We start from the raw sequence: 22,250 nt of genomic DNA on the forward strand, positions 1-22,250 counted from the left end.
CTTCTCTTCCACTCAATTTGTAACCACAAAGGCTGAGAATATCCCCTTCCCTCTGCTATATTTATATAGCCTCCATCATTGTAGTATCTAGGCACCATCTTGACATTTAGGTTCTTAGCTTTAGAAATACACCAAATTGGTATTGTTGCTGTCCCAAATGCAGGGGTTCTCCTTCGTGGTGACACAATGGACAAGTAAGCCCATTTGTTTCAAATACGTCAGAAGTTCTCTACAGCCAGTCCTACTTCCTCTGAGCAAGCTGACCCTTGTTGCAGCAGCTGCCAGTACTTTGACTGAGGTGGGAGCAAGACCTGTACTGATGAATGAAATAACACTGGGCATGTCGGAGTGTCTCTTTGCACTTGCTGTCCGCTGTGCTGCCATACCACTTTGTGGGCTGGCACCACACCTCATAAGTACTAATCTAGTGTTAGAGTAGAGCAGAGCAGGTCTCTACCATTCTAGCTAAAATCTTCCACTTACATTACTGCAACTTTGCAACTAAGCAGTTAGGACATTGGTATGTGGTTTCCTATTTTATATAATGACTTTACATTTCTGTATCTGCACTGAGAAGCCCAGCCATCTCGCCTGCTGGAAGAGTTCTGTGGTTTCTAGCTGGGTGCTGTTTATGGAATCTGTTTCAGGACTCCATTCTTTGTATCAGCTTCGGGCTAGCAATTTTTTATAAATATGAAGTTTCATCCCACTTCTAGCTGTTGTGGGGAGAGAGGGAGAGAGAGCGAGCATGCTTTCTCTTTTCATCTCTTACCCTGCTGCTCCTTCCCCCCAGACTGTTTTTGGGGTGTCCTCCCCATTAAGAACTATAGTGCCTACTTTTGCTGCAGCTCAGCTCTTTGAAACAGCTGTGGGCATCATGAAGTAGATGTGTTCTCTCTCTCCCCCCCGCCCCCATTTCACTGGTGCTCGCAAGACTGTAGTAGCCATGAATCTGAAGTCTTAACCTTGCTGAGCTGCTGCTTGGCAAAGTTGTGAGTAGCAGAGGCACTAGAGCTGTCAGCACTCTGGAAGGTGTTGCGTTAGTTTACATTTAGTTGATATTTGGAAGGTTTTCTTCCCAACACTATAAACTACAGTCTTTTGTAAAATGAGAAATTCTACAGAAATAGTCTAGGCTCCCACCGTCTCCAGGAAAGGTGACTGGGCAACTGGTATTTTCAATTCTTGACTAAAATCACATATTTTGGTACCAATATGTATTACTGTGGGGCTAAAGCTCACAATAACTGCTCCTGGGGAGGCATCTTTTGTCATTCTCAGTCCCACTGATTGTTTAGCTTTCTATGGTAACGCATAGGGCCCTACCAAATTCATGGTCCAATTTGGTCAATTTCACAGTCATAGGAGTCAAAAAATCATAAATTTCATGATTTCAGCTATTTAAATCTGAAATTTCTTGGTGTTGTAATTGTAGGGGGTCCTGACGCAAAAAGAAGCTGGGGGGAGGGTGTCACAAGATTATTATAGGGGGGTGCGGGACTGCTTCCCTTACGTCTGCATTGCAGCCGGCGGCGGTGCTGCCTCCAGAGCTGGGCAGCTGGAGAGCGGCAGCTGCAGGCTGGGAGTTCGGCTCTGAAGGCAGAGCCGCCACCAGCAGCAGTCTGCAGTAAGGATGGTATGGTATGGTATTGCCACCCTTACTTCTGCGCTGCTGCCCGCAGAGCTGGGCCCTCAGTCAGCAGCTGCCACAGTCTGGCCACCTAGTTCTGAAGGCAGCAGTGCAGAAGTAAGGGTGGCAATATCACACCATGCCATCCTTACTTCTGCGCTGCTGCTGGCCGTGGCTGTGCCTTCAGAGCTGGGCTCCCGGCCTGCAGCCACCATTCTCCTGCCGCCCAGCTCTGAAGTCAGCGTAGAAGTAAGGGTGGCAATACTGCAATTCTCCTAAAATAGCCTTGTGACACCCTGATGCCCCCCGCAACTCCCTTTTGGGTCAGGACCCCCAATTTGAGAAACACTGGTCTCCCCTGTGAAATCTGTATAGTATAGGGTAAAAGCACACAAAAGACCAGATTTCATGGTGGGAGACCAGATTGCATGGTCCCCGTGACGCGTTTTTCATGGCTGTAAATTTGGTAGGGTCCTAGTAATGCATAATCCTAAGACATATAATGGCTATTTACTAGAGCTTCACTCTCCAGGGGAAAGGAGGACACCAGTAGGAATCTTTGTGGCCTTTCTCCATGGCTTGAAGCTGCCATCTTCTTTCTGCTCCCTGCTATAAAGCAGGGAGGCAGCTCCGCTCCCCAGCTGCACTCTCCAGGGGAAAGACGGGCACGCGTTTGCAGTATTTTTCCATCTCTGCTGTTTGACATCACTCCATCCTGCTTCATAATCTGATTTCTGAGCTGCATCTGGTAATTATCAATTCTTGACTGACTGCTCATGCCCAATTAACTGTATAAGTTTCTAACGCTTTATTTACCAGCTTACCAGTCCAGTAACTCTCCTAACTAGTTTAGCTTGAGTTTTCCTTTTTGTGAACTAGTTGCTTAACTTTCTGCAGTTTAGTTTATTCTTTCATTTATATCACTGTGCCTAATCCAGTGAAATACTTCATCACCTTTTAATCTCTACGTAATAGGCTGAATATCTGATTCACTTTTGCTCCGTTTGCCTAATTATTTTTCTCTTGAAAATCCAATCTCTCTTCATTTTTATCTTTGCTAGTGGATTGAAAGTTCTCTCTTGAGTAACTGATTATATGTATAGTTTTTAGGGGAGTAGGAATGATAAAAGTGGAATTAACTTTAAGCAAACCTGTGTTAGTAAATGTCTTGTCCCTGTCTTAAATTCCTACCAACCTTCCGAAAATTGTCTGCAATGAGGCTAATGTTAAGAGAACCGACAGCTCTCAGGCTTTCAGATTTAATAGGTCTACAGGCAGGGAACAACTCTTGGTTATTCTTCAAGTGATTGTGGACATACACATTCAACTGTAGGTATACACTCAATGCACTTGAGTTGGCGATTTTACCTGCAGTACCACAAAATGGCGTAGATGCCCAGACTCTCCTCCTGTGTTGAGCTGAGCTGAGGACATACAAGGGGCATTGTTGCCACTTCTCTCTCAGTTCCTTCTTATTACGTATGGTGAGAGTTGGAGCTCCCTGTAGCTATTTAGAATCATAGAATATCAGGGTTGGAAGGGACCCCAGAAGGTCATCTAGTCCAACCCCCTGCTCAAAGCAGGACCAATTCCCAGTTAAATCATCCCAGCCAGGGCTTTGTCAAGCCTGACCTTAAAAACCTCTAAGGAAGGAGATTCTACCACCTCCCTAGGTAACGCATTCCAGTGTTTCACCACCCTCTTAGTGAAAAAGTTTTTCCTAATATCCAATCTAAACCTCCCCCACTGCAACTTGAGACCATTACTCCTCGTTCTGTCATCTGCTACCATTGAGAACAGTCTAGAGCCATCCTCTTTGGAACCCCCTTTCAGGTAGTTGAAAGCAGCTATCAAATCCCCCCTCATTCTTCTCTTCTGCAGGCTAAACAATCCCAGCTCCCTCAGCCTCTCCTCATAACTCATGTGTTCCAGTCCCCTAATCATTTTTGTTGCCCTTCGCTGGACTCTCTCCAATTTATCCACATCCTTCTTGAAGTGTGGGGCCCAAAACTGGACACAATACTCCAGATGAGGCCTCACCAATGTCGAATAGAGGGGAACGATCACGTCCCTCGATCTGCTCGCTATGCCCCTACTTATACATCCCAAAATGCCATTGGCCTTCTTGGCAACAAGGGCACACTGCTGACTCATATCCAGCTTCTCGTCCACTGTCACCCCTAGGTCCTTTTCTGCAGAACTGCTGCCTAGCCATTCGGTCCCTAGTCTGTAGCTGTGCATTGGGTTCTTCCGTCCTAAGTGCAGGACCCTGCACTTATCCTTATTGAACCTCATCAGATTCCTTTTGGCCCAATCTTCCAATTGGTCTAGGTCCTTCTGTATCCTATCCCTCCCCTCCAGCGTATCTACCACTCCTCCCAGTTTAGTATCATCCGCAAATTTGCTGAGAGTGCAATCCACACCATCCTCCAGATCATTTATGAAGATATTGAATAAAACTGGCCCCAGGACCGACCCTTGGGGTACTCCACTTGATACCGGCTGCCAACTAGACATGGAGCCATTGATCACTACCCGTTGAGCCCGACAATTTAGCCAGCTTTCTACCCACCTTATAGTGCATTCATCCAGCCCATACTTCCTTAACTTGCTGACAAGAATACTATGGGAGACCGTGTCAAAAGCTTTGCTAAAGTCAAGAAACAATACATCCACTGCTTTCCCTTCATCCACAGAACCAGTAATCTCATCATAAAAGGCGATTAGATTAGTCAGGCATGACCTTCCCTTGGTGAATCCATGCTGGCTGTTCCTGATCACTTCCCTCTCATGCAAGTGCTTCAGGATTGATTCTTTGAGGACCTGCTCCATGATTTTTCCAGGGACTGAGGTGAGGCTGACTGGCCTGTAGTTCCCAGGATCTTCCTTCTTCCCTTTTTTAAAGATTGGCACTACATTAGCCTTTTTCCAGTCATCCGGGACTTCCCCGGTTCGCCACGAGTTTTCAAAGATAATGGCCAGTGGCTCTGCAATCACAGCCGCCAATTCCTTCAGCACTCTCGGATGCAACTCGTCCGGCCCCATGGACTTGTGCACGTCCAGCTTTTCTAAATAGTCCCTAACCGCCTCTATCTCCACAGAGGGCTGGCCATCTCTTCCGCATTTTGTGATGCCCAGCGCAGCAGTCTGGGAGCTGACCTTGTTAGTGAAAACAGAGGCAAAAAAAGCATTGAGTACATTAGCTTTTTCCACATCCTCTGTCACTAGGTTGCCTCCCTCATTCAGTAAGGGGCCCACACATTCCTTGGCTTTCTTCTTGTTGCCAACATACCTGAAGAAACCCTTCTTGTTACTCTTGACATCTCTGGCTAGCTGCAGCTCCAGGTGCGATTTGGCCCTCCTGATAACATTCCTACATGCCCGAGCAATATTTTTATACTCTTCCCTGGTCATATGTCCAACCTTCCACTTCTTGTAAGCTTCTTTTTTATGTTTAAGATCCGCTAGGATTTCACCATTAAGCCAAGTTGGTCGCCTGCCATATTTACTATTCTTTCGACTCATCGGGATGGTTTGTCCCTGTAACCTCAACAGGGATTCCTTGAAATACAGCCAGCTCTCCTGGACTCCTTTCCCCTTCAAGTTAGTCCCCCAGGGGATCCTGGCCATCCGTTCCCTGAGGGAGTCGAAGTCTGCTTTCCTGAAGTCCAGGGTCCGTATCCTGCTGCTTACCTTTGTTCCCTGCGTCAGGATCCTGAACTCAACCAACTCATGGTCACTGCCTCCCAGATTCCCATCCACTTTTGCTTCCCCCACTAATTCTACCCGGTTTGTGAGCAGCAGGTCAAGAAAAGCACCCCCCCTAGTTGGCTCCTCTAGCACTTGCGCCAGGAAATTGTCCCCTACGCTTTCCAAAAACTTCCTGGATTGTCTATGCACCGCTGTATTGCTCTCCCAGCAGATATCAGGAAAATTAAAGTCACCCATGAGAATCAGGGCATGCGATCTAGTAGCTTCCGTGAGCTGCCGGAAGAAAGCCTCATCCACCTCATCCCCCTGGTCCGGTGGTCTATAGCAGACTCCCACCACTACATCACTCTTGTTGCACACACTTCTAAACTTAATCCAGAGACACTCAGGTTTTTCTGCAGTTTCGTACCGGAGCTCTGAGCAGTCATACTGCTCCCTTACATACAGTGCTACTCCCCCACCTTTTCTGCCCTGCCTGTCCTTCCTGAACAGTTTATAACCATCCATGACAGTACTCCAGTCATATGAGTTATCCCACCAAGTCTCTGTTATTCCGATCACGTCATAGTTCCTTGACATCACCAGGACCTCCAGTTCTCCCTGCTTGTTTCCAAGGCTTTGTGCATTTGTATATAAGCACTTGAGATAACCTGTTGATCGCCCCTCATTGCCAGTATGAGGCAGGAGCCCTCCCCTCACAGACATTCCTGCCTGTGCTTCCTCCCGGTATCCCGCTTTCCCACTTACCTCAGGGCTTTGGTCTCCTTCCCCCGGTGAACCTAGTTTAAAGCCCTCCTCACTAGGTTAGCCAGCCTGCTGGCAAAGATGCTCTTCCCTCTCTTCGTAAGATGGAGCCCGTCTCTACCCAGCACTCCTCCTTCATGGAACACCATCCCATGGTCAAAGAAACCAAAGCCTTCTCTCCGACACCATCTGCGTAGCCATTCGTTGACTTCCACGATTCGACGCTCCCTACCTAGGCCTTTTCCTTCCACGGGGAGGATGGACGAGAACACCACTTGCGCCTCCAACTCCTTTATTCTTCTTCCTAGAGCCACATAGTCCGCAGTGATCCGCTCAAGGTCATTCTTGGCAGTATCATTGGTGCCCACGTGGAGAAGCAGGAAGGGGTAGCGATCCAAGGGCTTGATGAGTCTCGGCAGTCTCTCCGTCACATCACGAATCTTAGCCCCTGGCAAGCTGCAGACTTCTCGGTTTTCCCGGTCAGGGCGGCAGATAGATGACTCAGTCCCCCGGAGGAGAGAGTCCCCGACCACCACCACCCGCCTTCTCCTCTTGGGGGTGGTGGTCGTGGAACCCCCAACCTCAGGACAGCGCATCTCATGCCTTCCAACCAGCGGAGTCTCCTTCTGCTTTCTCGCCCCAGACATATCATCTGGTCCACTCTCCGCAACGATACCTGTGGAGAGAACATGAAAGCGGTTAGTTACCTGTGTCTGTGTTACTGGAACCTTTAGCTTTGGTTCACTAGCCTCTCTAAAGAGTTCTTCTCGCTTTATATAGTTCTAGTTAAATTTAGTATAGTATGGTTTATGATAGTTAGATATTGTTTCAGGAATTCATTAACATGGAAAAAATACCCAGGGTTTAAGCAGTGTGCCACTTGCAGGACCATGATCCCTGTCGCAGGTAGGTACAAAATCTGCTTAATTTGTCTAGGTGGGGGAGACATTCAGTTTGTACCTCCTTCCATACCACACCAAAGAAAGAGAAGTCTTCTTCGGAGCTGGACCCTGACAACAAGAGGACGGACTCTCCATCTATAAAACGTGCACAGCTTTGAGACTAAAATTGAGAGAGAAGCACCAAGAGCTCCATGAACATCTCCTCTGTTTACTGAGGGGAGTTACATCTTCTCTTCGGACTTGGGCCCCAAGAAGCCAGTTTCTTCTCTGAGGTCTCCTAGGTCACATTGCAGACCTCTCTCCAGGGATAACAAATCTAAAAGTTATGATTGACTCTCTTACAAGGCCCTGGTGTGGCACCCACCACATTGCGGGGCAGTATGAAGTGTAGAATGCCCCCAAGGGAATAGCCATAGTGAGCATCTTGGACTACTCCAGGAAGGTCTAGACCTCCACCAGAGTCTAAAAGGAGGTCACCTTCACCCATAGCAGGGACCTCTAGGGAAGCCCCTTCTACAGTCCCTCAGCCTCCTCCCTTGTTGGAGCCTACAAAAGACAAGGCAATACTGGAGGAACCTGTAGATGTTCTCTCCCCGCTCCCCCACCAAATATTTCATCTTCTCCAGAAGAGGCTGTCACCCAGAAGTCAACATCTATTTCGCTTCTGGAGGATTTTAAAGTGTTCTAGGATCTTATGAGAAGGGTGGCCACATCTCTGGGAGCATGGGCAGAGCTTGCAAAAGATAACTGGCACAGGTAGCTAGATCTCTTACAGAGCCCTGCCCTGGGAAGGGTCACCCTTTCCAGCCTTGCTGGAATTGGCCAAAACCCTCCAGCAAATGTCAGCTTCTGTCCCACCCACTGCCAAACAGGTGGACGGAGGCTATCATGTTCCTCAGCAAAACTTCAGTTATTTCTTTGCCCACCTGATTAGACTCTCTCATGGTCATGGCTGCTAACGAGCATTCCAGGCTGTCTCACTCCAGGCTACTCTAAAGATGGGGATTTTAAAAGGCTGGACTTAAATGGCAGGAAGACCTGTACCACAGCCAGTCTTCAGAAGAGTGTCAAATTGCCAGGCACTGTTGTTTTAAATACACCTTTACTAATTGGTCAGCAGTCTCCAAATTTGCAGACAGAGTGCCGGCGGAGTACTGAGGACAGCTCTTGGCCATAGTTTCTGAGGGACACTTTGCTAGCTGTTCATCACTTCAAGTGGCCACCGACCCTGCAGATACTGCCTCGTGCTCCATGGCTGCAGCCATCTTAATTGAAGGCTCCTCTTGGCTGCGGCCTCTTGTGTCCTGAGGGAGCTGCAAAATACAATAGAAGATTTACCCTTCAAGGGTTTGACTGTTTTCCCAGACAACAGGTGACTCCACGCACACCTTCAAAGATTCCAATGCCACCCTTCATTTAGTGGGGGTTTAAACCACAGTAACAAAGAGGAAATCTTTTAAACCTCAGTTATACTACAGAGCTTTATATCAGTAGAGGTCTCAGGACACCTTCAAAAGAAGGCCTAAGTCTCCTAGACATTGCCAGTCAGCATCATCCCCAGTGGGCCCTTCTCATCAGACTACTTCAGCCTCCAAGCAGCTGTTTTGACTGTTTGATTAAGGACAACACGCTGACCATATCTCACCTCTCTCCCTATGGAAAGTGCCCAGCACTGTAAAGGAGGGACATGTCATCCAGTTCAGCTCCCTCCTATCCCTTACCATGGACCTATCTCACAGGACTGTGTATTGCTTCAGGAAGTTGTCTCTCTTTTAGAATTATGTGTCCAGATATTTCCGTACCTGGATGATTGTCTGGTTTGGAGAAGATCAGTCACTCTTGTCCAAAACCACATCATTGTCATGAGATTGTTATTTTCTTGTGTAGGCAAGAAACTGAATGTAGGCAAATCAACATTACAATCAACACAATGAATAATTATTATAAGAGCAGTGCTTGATGCTCCAGCCTCCATGGCTTACCTTTGAATGGGCAAGTTTCAGTCCATAGTGCCTGTCTGGAAGCCTTAAATCCAACCTATGGACAACAGCTAGCTTCTGCCTACAACTACTGGGGCACATGACCTTGTGCACATATGTGGCTCTGCATGCTGGACTTCACTTCAGATGTCTACTTACATAGCAGAGTCCGTATAATAAGTCTCCACCCAAAGTTTCTGATAAGGCATCTTCTGTTTTGGCTAGTAAGGAAACTGATACATCCTGTATTTTTTCCTGTGTTGGCTTTTAGTCAAATTTCTGTTGAGCCCTTGGCTTTACTTAATTCACATTATACCAGTGAGAGTCTGTTGATGAGGTTTCTCATTCATCTGTCATATCTCTGAGATGGCACATAGATCTAGCAGAGTCTCTTCTAATTTTTTCTCTTCTCCCATGGTATGTAAGCGTGGGGTGTCTCTTACTCTCTTGTGGGGAATGATTTGGCTGCCGAAAGTCTCTATCTTAGGAAGCTGATTCAGTTATATTTAGGTGTGAAGATCTGGACTTTTCATCTGTGCTTTTGTGAAAAAGCTGAGTAAAACGGTGTCTTCAGCATTTCCTCTTGATTAGGACTCCAAGCAGTGGCAGAGTCCATTGGCAAACATGTGACATTATGTTCATTACTATCCCTTCATCCTTTTTTATACCACTCCCACCCTATGCTCTCTTCCTTCCCTTGTGGATTCCTGCCCTTCTGTTTTATCCTAAGGCTAATGAGTTTTAACTCTACCAGTCCAGTGTCCTTTTTCTGCATTGTCAAAAGGTGAGGAAATTGTCACCAGAACAGAGGTCTTAAAGAGATTTTGGTCTTACTCAAGCTCCATCTTAGGTCCTGCTAATTTAAGAGTTGCCCTTGTCAGTGCATATGATCTCTCACAACCTACAATTATCTGAGAGAGATGAAGGTAATCAATCCAGTTCAGTAACAGCCAGACCACCTAATGTATATTTGTGCCTTCCTGTTCTGTCCTTGAATGTTGTGCGTTTGTGGGCCAGACTGTTAAATCATTCCTTTCTGGTGTCAAGTGACCCTGCTTTCAGGTATTCTGGTTATCCTTGTCATGTGGTGTTTTTTTTGTTGGTTTTTTTTTAATGCAAAGCATGGTGTTAATAGTTGTGTAGATTTGCTTTAGGATTATATACTGCATTACTTCAGTTCCTTCTGAATTGCCCTGTCTACTCTCTCTTTATGGCTTCTGTTTGTTGGTTAGGGTCCTCAGACAAGATAAGGTTCCCTGGATGTCAGTAAACTTGTATCTGCTTCCTGAGACAAACTCCCTTTGGGATCATCTGTAGGAGAGAATTTCTACCTCATGGACTGTTTGCCCAACTGATTGATTTATAGATTGTAACTTCAGTGCTTGTTTGGGTTCTGATCAGGACACTGCTTCTGGAGATGTCTTTTATCCCTTTGTGGGGCTCTGATAGTTCCTTCTGAGGGAAATGTTAAGTAAGCATAGGATCCAGTTGGGCCATCTTCTTTTGTAATTCTCATCCAAAATGGGTTTTATCCCTCCCCAGGGACTATCAATAAAGGATGTTCCAGGGAGACCAGTTTTCCAGCTAGAAATGGGGAATATTGATTAATCCTAACAACTGAGTTAAATTTTTCATACAGAAGGTGTTTGATAGGCCAGGTCATGGTCTCTTTCTCCTCTCTAGTATAATCAGAGAGGATATAAAACAAACAGTATTGCCTTGGTCTATTTCACTTTATTCTGTTAAGATTTTTCTATTGCATCCATCTTGTACTACATCTGGGTTCAGTTTGATTTCCCTCCCCCCCCCCCTGCTCTTTTTAGGGGAAGAATTAGTGTATTTCACAGTTGACTCATTCTATTAACAAACTAGCAAAGGCTCGAATTCAGTTGTTAAACAATAATCTTTTGGCTTCTGTGTTGTAGATTTTGGTCAGTCATTTTGAAGCCACTTTATATGAAATGTAGGCTGATCTCATTGCTACCTGGTTAAATCCAACCAAATCAACTCAACTCCGATTTGAGTGCAAGAGGAAACAAAGTTAAAAAATCTTGTACAGGCTTTTTAAATGTAAAGGAGATAAAATTTGCTTAACTAGGTTTTATATCCATTTAGGAAGAAACACAGACTTTTCACAACAGATTCTTCACTCTTTGCATTTGTGGGCGTGTTTTCAAAAAGGCGGACTTGAGAACATTTGGCTCGACTGACTCGGGGATAGGAAATTTTAGGTTCAAAATACTCATACTAGTGATAAAATGGGAAAACCACAGTTGTGCTGTGTGCCCTCTGAAATCTCCCCTGCGCAGATCAAATTCCTGGATAGAACTGGGTGTCATAGGCAGCTCTCAATGCAATTGTTCATTGATTTCCCTCCAGAAACAGTAGGGCCACTAGTTAGACTTTTGTCCTTGCTGAGGTTTACCACTGTATTGTTTTGCATAACCTATTAAGCACAGGAAACTTTATTTTATAGATCTAAAATCTGCCCAGGACTGAGTCACAAATTTCTATTGTATGGAATTCATGCAGCTGTGGAAAATTTAGTTTAGTGACTGTAGTCAAAGCTTTGCCCTGTAGCAAGATTTTTTAGGTTAGATGTGGCTGTGCTGGCAGCTTGACTAATCCTTTTCCTGTAGCAAAGGGGTCAGGGTGTGGGGGAGCCTTTCTTTTTTAAAGTTCATATCAGTGCCACAAAGGATATCTTCACTCCCCCATTTGATTGCTCAAAAGACTTTATCCTTGTATCTCAGACTCCTTTTGGCATTTGGAGGCTGTTAACACTTTCCCCGATACCTTTTAAATTGGGCTCTTCAAATCATTTATCAAAGACAAAAGTTCTTATTCTTGTTTTTAAATTTCCTTGTTTGTTCTAGCCACTAGACAGTTGCTTTGAACCAATTAATACTTGGGTTGCATAAAAATACTTTAGGACTGCATTCTGCCAAGATGGTAAGTGGGAAGCATTGTTTTTTTGGTGTTCTCTTAAGCCCTCTGGGATTTGCAAGATGGCGTTAGTTACTTATAGGGTTGGAATAAGATCATTCTTTTGTTGTATTGTGTGTGTTTAATGCAAAAGTTTCTTCTGTAATATTGTATGGAGCTGAAATTTGGGTGTGTCTGATTCAGAAATCCTTTACCCATGACTTCTAAGATTTTCTTTAATGTGCTAGTTTCTTTAATTCATATAGTGTGGTGAGGCTGAAATAGCAAGTGAGGGCATGTGTTAATTGTAACTATATTATGCAGCGTTTCACTATAGTACTGTGCTGCTTTGTTTCAAAACTCTGTATAGGAGGTCCACCCAGGAGTAAAGATTGAGCTAAAAAGTGGTGAGTGTGCCTATGTTTCAGGAATTTTGTATGTTGGGCTCTGCAAATGAGTAGCTTCTCAGAAATTTTGTAGGATATATCAGGGTCCCACGTAGTGCAGCAAGGATCCTGTGTTCTCACATGCTGTGTATGTGCGAAAACAAGGGTGGCCAGCCTGAGCCTGAGCAGGAGCCAGAATTTGCCAATGTACATTGCCAAAGTGCCACAGTAATACGTCAGCAGCCCCCCATTAGCGCTCCCCCCTGCTCCAGCACCTCCTGCCCACCGGCAGCCCCACCAATCAGCACCTTCCCCTCCCTCCTCACACCTCCCGATCAGCTGTTTCCTGACCTGCAGGAGGCTCTGTGGGGGGAGGAGAGAGGGCACAGCAGGCTCAGGGGAGGGCACGGGAAGGGGTGGAATAGGAGCAGAGCCTGGGGCAGAGCCAGGGGTTGAGCAGTGAGCACCCCCCAGCAGATTGGAAAGTTGGTGCCTGTAGCTCCAGACCCGGTGTCGGTGCCTAGACAAGGAGCCACATATTAATTTCTGAAGAGCCGCATGTGGCTCCGGAGCCACAGGTTGGCCACCCCTGTGCTAAGAGGTTCTGTTTTTTCAGCATTTTAGGAGAAAATAAAGTGAACTATTTGGGAGGGTTTTGGTAGTGGCTGAGGTCCCAGAAAAAAATGCAGGTTGCAGAGGGTATGTCTACACTTCAACGTAAGCCCATGGTTAGTATAACTTGAGGTAACAGATCTTGGGTTTGTTAACCCTAAGGCTTGATAATCTACTCTCATTCGCTGCATCTACACTGCAAAGTAAAAGGGCTTGAACCTGGGTCCTGACTTGACTTGGGCTTGCACCCTCCACGCTGGTGGGATCCTGGGACCCTGGTTTAGCACAATTTGTATGTAGATGGAAGGGGGTGGGGTAGGCTTGAGTCTGAGTTCAAACCCTGGGCTTACATTGCAGTGTAGACATACCCTGAGTCAAGTATGTTTCAGGGTTGCCAAATGTTACCTCTGCTCTTTGTGGCAACAAAGGAATGCCTTGTGAGTGCATGTGGTTCAAACCATGAATATTTATTTAAATCTGTTTCATAATCTCTCTCCTTTTTTCTCTTATACAGCGCATGCTACTAGTGACCAGCTGGAGAATAGAGTGGACAGCATAGAAGAGATCTGCCCAGAACTGTAACTGCTTGTCAAAGCTACAAACTTGTACGGTGCTTCATGGTTTTGCGACTCTTAAGTATTGAGAGGCATGTCAGTTATAGTGTTGTATTGCCAAGAATGTTAACTTTAGAGACTCGTATATTAGGCAGAAAAGCTGCCTAACTGGTTATTCTTGTGCCTAGTATTTCATGGAGAGTACAGCTTCATAATCCATCAAACCAGAAATTTGAGACAAATTAACTTGCGTAGCGCATATTGTCACCACGTGCTTTAAACTATACAAAAAATCAGTATCTTTGCTTTTGTTGATTATTTATTTGACTCTGTTGTGGTATCTCTTGTAGTAGAAGGGTTTTGGAATTCATGAACCAAGCAGTGCAGCAAACAGGTTGATATGTACTATCAGGCAAATTTAGCAGTTAAAAAGGGATGATTTTAGTAGCGTAACTTTTTGTAGAATTTTTTTGACCTGTTACTCTAGATGGAGGTATGTCATGACTCCTATTTTCTCAATCTTTATAAGAGAAGAGCTGCATTATTTTTGTGGTCTAAAAAGAAATCTGTTTGGAATCGGTTACTAGTTCCTGACTAAGACAACACTAACAACTGGTGGGATATTTGTACACTGGAGATGTGCAGACCTTGATTTTGCATCTGATTGTGATGCTCTCTTCCCTTGGGGATGGATGGGTTTTGGAACTTTCCTTATTTATCTGTTCAGATCTCAAAACTTCTTTCCAGTATTTTCCCCCTCAGGCCCCCCAAATGTCACTCTCTACTGATTCTCTTAAGATCTGCTTTAGGATCCTTTGCACCTTCTGACTTGCTGTGATGTGAACTCGCGCTGCTAGCATCTGAGGATAAGTATTTATCTGAGCAAATCTACTTCAGTGCTATGGAGATGGAATGGCGTAGCTTTGTATCGTGCCAGCCTTCCACTCTGCCTAGTAACTGCTGATGACCTATTTCCTTCTTGGGACTTGTAATCTGTATGTTGAAGACCACTGGTTTAGAAGTTTCCTGATCCAATGTAACTTGCAGTAGCTGCTTTTGTAAGATGAAGGCTATTTGGAAGAATAGAAGGGAGATTGTCCTATAATGTATAATTTATGTGCTGTTAACAGTGTGGTTCTATAGCCCTGATGGAGAGAGAGTACTGAACCTACAGATTACTGTAAACAATAACATCCCACTCAAAAGATCTTGACTATGGTGTGGATGTACTGGTATTCAGAGTAGTACTTGGTTTTATTCCGCAAATGAAGTACACTTAAAGCTGTGGGTTGGTCATGGAATATTTTGTATTCAATTATGTCTGTATTTCTCTTTAAATTTGAATTAAATTTGATACGTTCCAAACGTCTGTAATTATACGGACCTATTTTAAAGTGACTTCCTGTCCAAAATGTATTTATGAAGTCTGAATAAAAGAATGAAAAAGTTACTTTACAATTAATTTGAACTCACGTGTGAGCTTTTCTGAAACACTAGAATGCCATATTTATCACTGGAAAAATATAATCACGTGGAATGTTTCACTAGATTGAATCTTCTGCCAAAAGTGTGGGGATGAGCTATTCCGAATTAGTGTGTGGATTCCTAAGTCTCTGGTCAATGTCCCATTTTGTAGATAACTGTGTTGCCAGCTCTTATAATACTTAGTATTTCTTAGCCCCAGCTTCTGGATTTGTGAGAGTGGTGAGAATCTCAACTTTCATTATTGATTAATAAAAACATTTCTAGCCCTCATGGTTGTGGAGTAAAAATTTGAAAACGTGAATCCTAAAGGCTCAATCATGAAAAGGCAAACAAAAACCTCATAATTTTGGTGGAGGCCTGATTTGATTTCTGGCTGTAATTGTCTTTTCCATTAATTGGAAGTAAGGAGCGATTGTGTGAGCCATCTGTTTTTGCTTGATTATATGAAAAATAGTTGCTTTATTTGCTACAGTTTTTCCAGTCAATCTTTTTTTTAAAGATCATGTTGTTATTGCACAAATATTGATTGAAACTTGATTCTGGTCACTTTTGGCTGAACCATGAGAGATGCTGGGGCTCCCATGAGAGGTGAGGTGATTAGTGGGAGCTGACATCCATTGGCTTGATTAAGTACAGGAGTTGAAGGGCACATAGCACCCAAGGATTAGACCCTCTCCAGTTCTCTTGATAGATGAGAATTTTTAGCATCTGTTCATATAAGAAAGCACTAACTGCTAGATACCTGTGCCCATGAAGGATGGCGTTCTCTTCCTTCACCTCTCCACTCCTCCCCCTGCCAAAACAAGAGCCAGGATGTGGCTGTTGGAGTTCTTTGCTGTGCTTGTCTTCCTAAATGTGTCCATTTATATTGTTGGTTTGTTAGATTTACAGGGCCGCTCTGTGGATGGGTTGACATCACTTATGAACAAACTGTCCAGTTACAAGAAAGGAGCTAAACAGCTGCTGAATGGTGTTGACCCGCTCCATAGCAGTAAAGCTACAGTTTCAATGCTGCATGTGCTGTCTATCACTCAGTGTCAAACGTGGCAGTTTCTATAGACTAGATTGGGCCAAAGAGCGAGCAGTTTAAGCCACTTGTTCTCTTTTGCCCCCCTCCCTCCTGCCCCCCTTTTCATTCTTGCTTGTACAGAATCGCATTTACAGCCAATGCCCCAAGGGGGTGCTGCTGTTAGCATCCTCAGTACTACCTGGGCAGGATTTTCTTTATAGACACACACATTGTTTACTTCTAAGTAAACAAAGGTAGATCTTAAAAAGAATCCGTTTTCCATGACAAGCCATAAAACACCAGGTATGGGTGGGCTGTACTATCCTGGCGGAAGGGTTATCTTGAATTCCTTATACACCCCTAGCTTTCATTAACTTTGGGCAACTTGTTTTGAGCACATAGGCTCTTTGACTAAGGGATCTTCAAAAACAAGCTACACATGATCTCCCTGATACCTCAGTTAGGGATAAATTAAGTTCAACTGAAATACAAATCTATCTTTTTCTTAAGTGGGTTTTTATTGATAAAGATGATCCTCTATGTTACATTTTCTTTAACACTTGCCATCACTATAAAAATATTATTGTGTGTATATTTTCTGTTTTATTGCTGGTGGTTGGTTCATTTCATTTGTTTTGGGCACAACGTGGTGTTTCTTAAACGTTGTTTCAATCTGGAAACTGGGATTACTTGGCTTTATCCACACCAATATCTCAAGACATTTGAAAGGCTAAAATTAGGTAAATTTGTTTCAAAATTTGTGATTATTGCAATGCAGTATATATAGTTTTTAAAAAAAACTGTACAAGGTACCTGCCATTTGTTGTAAATCTGCCATATTGAAAAATAGCCCACCTTTTGAGGGTGGGGAAAAGGAGAGGAAAAGGAAAAAAGTCTCCTTAGCTTGTCTAATAGGAAGAAGATCGTCAGATTGCTTATGGACTTGTAATATCATGGTGGTTGTCAGGTGCTGAGTACTGCAATGTGGTGTATAAAAGCAGAGAAATCCTCTTCCTCTGGATATGGAGTCTGGGGGCACCTCCTCTCTGCTCCATGCTTTCAACAGCCAAACTGTCTCAAGAACAGCTAGTTGAAGGGGAACACCCCATTTAAAGCTGGGCCCTTCTGGTTGGCTGGCCCCAGGGCCAAGAGTTCTCTTTCTACAGGGAGCAACTGAGGAGCTGCTGTTTCTGATGACAGAAGTGCCCTGCAGCCAAATCCCTTCCCTGAACCCTTTGTCCAGTGTCTGTCATGGCTGGGGGTGCCACCCACCCACAGGCTAGCCAGAGCCTGCACTCGGTTGCTTTAGCACAGGGGTGGGCAAACTTTTTGGCCCAAGGACCACATCAGGGTTGCAAAACTGTATGGAGGGCCGGGTAGGGAAGGCTGGGCCTCCCCAAACAGCCTGGCCGTGGCCCCCTATCTTCCTGCCCCCCTCAGAACCTCCCAACCCCTCTGCTCCTTGTCCCCTGACCCTAACTGCCCCCGGGACCTCTATCCAACCCCCCCTTCTCCCTGTCCCCTGACTGCCCCCACCCCTATCCACACCCCCGCCCCCGGGGACTCCCACCCCCTATCCAACTGCCCTCTGCTCCTCATCCCCTGACTGTTCTCTCCCAGGACTCCCCACCCCTAACTGCCCCCTGGGATCCCACCCTCTTATCCAAACCCCCCACTCCCTGTCCCTTGACTCCCCCCCGACTCCAATCCACACCCCTGCCCCTGACAGGCCCCCCGGGACTCACACCCCCTATACAACCTGCCCTGTTCCCTGATTGCCCTGACCCCTATCCACATCCCCGCCTCCTGATAGGCACCCCAGGACTCCCACTCCCAACCCTCCCTGTTCCCTGTGCCCTGACTGCCCCCCAGAACCTCCGCCCCATCCAACCACCCCACCTTCCCTTTGATTATATCACCTCTCTCCTTTTCTAGGTAACAATCCCAACCTTTCCAAAGGAGTTGTTCCCATGCCCCTAATCTATCTTTGTCCTCCTCTGACCCCTCTGACTCTGAGATGGGGTGACTGCGCACAGTATCCATGGATTTATACAATGGTGTGTTTTCAGTATCATCCTTCATCCCCATTCCTTACACATCCTGACATATTTGCTTGTTTAAGTGCAGCTGCAGTGTTTCAAAAGATAATTTCTAATGTAAAAGCTTCCTCATGTGTAGAAAAAACCCAAACACACACACACACACACACACACACACACACATTTCAAACTACTTTCATACTTCATTAAGGAACAACCTTCCCCATCTTCCAGCTTTTTCCTTTAGAGGTTCCCTTTTAACTTTCATAACAATAAAAGCTGCATCAGCTATCCATCACTGAAGTCTAGCAACATATACAAAAGTGTAACACACACATCCTGCTGCTTTAACCAGTATCTGCAGCCATAAGTCTTAGTAGGGATCCCACTGTAGGTGCACAGGCTCCTCGTGCATGAGATCAGAATGTTTTGAATGGCAGCGGCAGGAACCAGGCAGGCACCCTGTGCTGGGCAAAAGGGGCGGTGTGGCCACAGCCCTCCCTGAATTCCCTGGCATTGCCCAGGGCAGCACGATGAAACCTGGAGAGTGGCCAACTGGCTAATATGTGACTAATGTCAAACTCGGCCTTTTCCTGAAGAAATCCATCTTCGCTCTCATCGTAATTAACTTTTCATTGAACATTGCAAAGAAAAAATAAAAGGTTTGGGGGAGACACCACTGTACACCTCCTGTATGGGAAGCGTGAAGCACTGCGGCAGCTAGTGGCCCAGCAGACCTAAATCCATGTGATTTAAACCCTGTTCATCAAGTAGTGGTCTTATGCCCTTAATTGATGTGCACAGCAGGTGTCTCCTCTGCCTCAGGGAAGGACACATCCCACAAGTTTGGATCTGTTCCTTCTCTTCCTGCATCCCAAAATCAAGAGACATTAAGCTTAAGTGACATCTGTTGGAGTAATCCATGAAAGTCACGTCTGATCCTGGAGAAGAGACATCCTCCAAGCCAGAGCTATGGCAGCTATCAATGCCACGTACCCCAGTAACCAGGCACCAGAACCCTGGTTTCATTGGGGAAAAGGCTGAAAGGATTCCAATACCGCCACCAGCAGCCCTGGCAGACATTGGCACCAGCTCCAGGGCAGAGAGATCTGGCAGCATGCCATCCACTTCAGGTGCCAAGGAACATACCCGCACTGAGTGCAAGCTTAGAACAGTGTGCTTGTCCCCTGAAGGACTCAAAGTGTTCTTTCAAAGGCAAGTCTTCCAAATCCTGCTTGACACTGAGGGACGGGAGCAAGGCCCTGGTGAAGAAGGTTTGCAAGACAGAGGTACCGGCACCAATGTTGATGCAGACACCTGCCCTGGTACAGACCATCAAGCCCTTCCAGTACCAAGATATGCCTTCAAAGAACTGCCTTTGCCCCTTGTTTTGACAGCAGGACTGACAGTGATGGTGTAGGTGTTCTGGACCGGCACCCAATGGCACCACTGTTACCAGAAATGTACTTTGTTCTGTGGAGGTGGTGCTTACATAGTGTCCATCGAATGCAGACACATGACTATCATAGAAGACATTCTATATATCCATCAGTTCATCTCTAGAATCAATCCTTTTCCTTTTTTCATTTTGAAGAACTCGTTACCAGGACATTTAACTTGTGTTTCAGTCATGAAACTGCCTCTGCAGCTCTCCTCAACTCCATGAGACTAACCAGCAGTAGACATGTATCCAGGGAGGAGAGTTGAGGAGAGATTAAAGAGGGAGAGCTAGCCTTGGCAACGAGATGAATGCTGGGTGAGGTAGTAATAATGGGACCTACAAATATACCCTAATTGTGAGCTGAACTATGAAGAGTGAGTGAAAGTTCATAAAAGACACGATAACCTACAACAGTAAATACTGCTGGGGAAAAGATGCAAAAGGGAGGTGGACTGAATTAATCCAAATGAAAAGTCCTACTGTTATAACTCAAAGACTATGATAAGATCATGCCTGGTAAACAAGAGAAGTGGAGAAGAGAAATAATGGACCAAAATTGGTGTCTCAGAAATTAGGCCTACTTGATGGACAAAATAGTGAGAGGATGAGCTATTTCGTTCATTATTCCCTTTTGGGGTCCTCTGAAAGAAAAAAAAGTTAGAAGGAGAATCAGGCTGTTGGAAAATTGCTGCCTCAAGGAGCTCAATCTATTTAGCTTAACAAAGAGAAGACTTAGGCCAGAGTTACAGCACCGGCAGGTACAGCGCTGCTCAGAGAGCACTGAAGGGAATCTGCTGTTGTGTGTTCACACTGTCAGCTGCCTGTGCAATAGTGTGTTCACACTTGCGGCACTTGCAGTGGTATCTGGAGCATTGCACTCTGGGAAGCTATCCCACAAAGCATGTCTTCCTCTTCTGCCGCTAAGAGTTGTGGGAAGGCTGATGGGGTCGTGGGGCATCCTGGTTCCTTTCCCAATGCCCCGTGATGCACTGCTTCACATCCCAGCAATCCCTGTGCTTCCGTCCACATTGGGCGCCGTCTTTCAATGGTTTGTGTACTGTGTGCCCTGCCTCTTTGGGCTGCAGGAATGGGTCCCACACTGTTGACCAGTATGCTGCTCGCTCTGACCAACATGTCACGAGTGGCAGTGGAGTTAGTCCTTAAACTAAGGGGAGGGATAGCTCAGTGGTTTGAGCATTGGCCTGCTAAACCTGGGGTTGTGAGTTGAATCCTTGAGGGGGGCCATTTGGGATCTGGGGCAAAATTTGAGGATTGGTCCTGCTTTGAGCAGGGGGTTGGACTAGATGACCTCCTGAGGTCCCTTCCAACCCTGATATTCTGTGATTCATTCCATACAAAGGCAGGAGGAGTGTGACCTTGATCTCACCACACATAGTAGCTACGAGATTGCTTGTGGCATTCACGGAGGTGCTGACCACAGTGGAACGCTGCTTTTGGGCTCGGGAAATAAGCACTGAGTGGTGGGATCACATCGTGATGCACGTCTGGGATGACAAGCAGCGGCTGCAAAACTTTTGCATGAGGAAAGCCACGTTCATGGGACTGTGTGCTGAGCTCGTCCCAGCCCTGCGGCACAAGGACACGAGAATGAGAGCTGCCCTGTCGCTGGAGAAGCATGTGGCAACTGCACTGTGGAAGCTGGCTACTCCAGACAGCTACTGATCAGTCGCTAATCAGTTCGGAGTGGGAAAGTCGACTGTTGGATTCGTGTTGATGGAAGTGTGCTGGGCCATTAATCGCATCTTGCGCTGAAAGACCGTGACTCTGAGCAATGTGTGTGACATTGTGGATGGCTTTGCACAAATGGGCTTCCCTAACTGCGGAGGGGGCGACAGATGGCACGCACATTCCAATTCTGCCACCAGACCACCTAGCCACTGAGTGCATTAATTGCAAGGGGTGTTTCTCAATGGTTCTCCAGGCACTTCTGGATCACCACGGACGTTTCACAGACATTAACGCAGGCTGGTCCGGAAAGGTGCATGACACACGCAACTTTTGGAACACTGGCCTGTTCAGGAAGCTGCAAGCAGGGACTTCTTCCTGGACTAGAAGATCACCATAGGGGAAGTCTAAATGCCCATTGTGATCCTGGGAGACCCTGCCTACCCCCTAGTGCCATGGCTTATAAAACCATACACGGGGCACCTTGACAGCAGCAAGCAGTGGTTCAAGAACAGGCTGAGCAAGTGCAGAATGACTGTTGAGTGTGCTTTTGGCCATTTAAAGGCCCACTGGTGCTGCCTATATGGGAAGCTGGACCTGGCTGATGACAATATTCCTATGCTTATAGCTGCGTGCTGTACGCTCCATAATATTTGTGGAGGGAAGGGTGAAAGCTTCACTCAGGGCTGGACCGCAGAGGCTCAGTGCCTGGAGGCTGAGTTTGAGCAGCCAGAGACCAGGGCTATTAGAGAGCTGCAGCGCAGGGTCTTAAGGTTCAGGGATGCCTTGAGGCAGCAATTTGAAGCTGAAAGCCACTAATATTTGTTGCTATGCTCGGGAGTGCGGTGCTTGTAATGCTAGGAGGTGATTGCGATTGATGCAGACGATGCAATATGAAGGTTTAAGATAATTGTCTGTTGCTTTGCAGGGCTCTGTTTGATTTCAATTAATAGAATAAAGATTGCTTTCAAACCAACACACTTCTTTTATTAAAAAACAGCCGGAGAGAGTCAAACAAAAAAACACATCAGCACTGAGGGGGATGGGGGAATGGAAGGTCCCAGGAGGAGGTGAGGTCCCGGGACAGCTAAAGATTTGAGTATGTCCAGAGGAGAAGGTTGGATATGATCCCTGGAGTACAATGCAG

General features: G+C 45.9%; 1 protein-coding gene across 1 annotated transcript in view; it reads left to right on the plus strand.

Moving 5' to 3' along the window:
* The window catches only part of PPP1R2 (protein phosphatase 1 regulatory inhibitor subunit 2), a 31,203-nt gene extending 16,298 nt beyond the window's left edge, over positions 1 to 14,905 (plus strand). Inside the window, exon 6 of the mRNA XM_073358979.1 lies at positions 13,404 to 14,905. Coding sequence (XP_073215080.1) covers positions 13,404 to 13,471 — 68 coding nt within the window. The 3' untranslated portion in view covers positions 13,472 to 14,905. The remainder of the gene's footprint in view (positions 1 to 13,403) is intronic.
* The last annotated feature ends 7,345 nt before the right edge of the window (positions 14,906 to 22,250 follow it).

Source organism: Lepidochelys kempii, chromosome 9 (genome assembly GCF_965140265.1).
Source record: "Lepidochelys kempii isolate rLepKem1 chromosome 9, rLepKem1.hap2, whole genome shotgun sequence".
Taxonomy (NCBI): Eukaryota; Metazoa; Chordata; order Testudines; family Cheloniidae; genus Lepidochelys; species Lepidochelys kempii.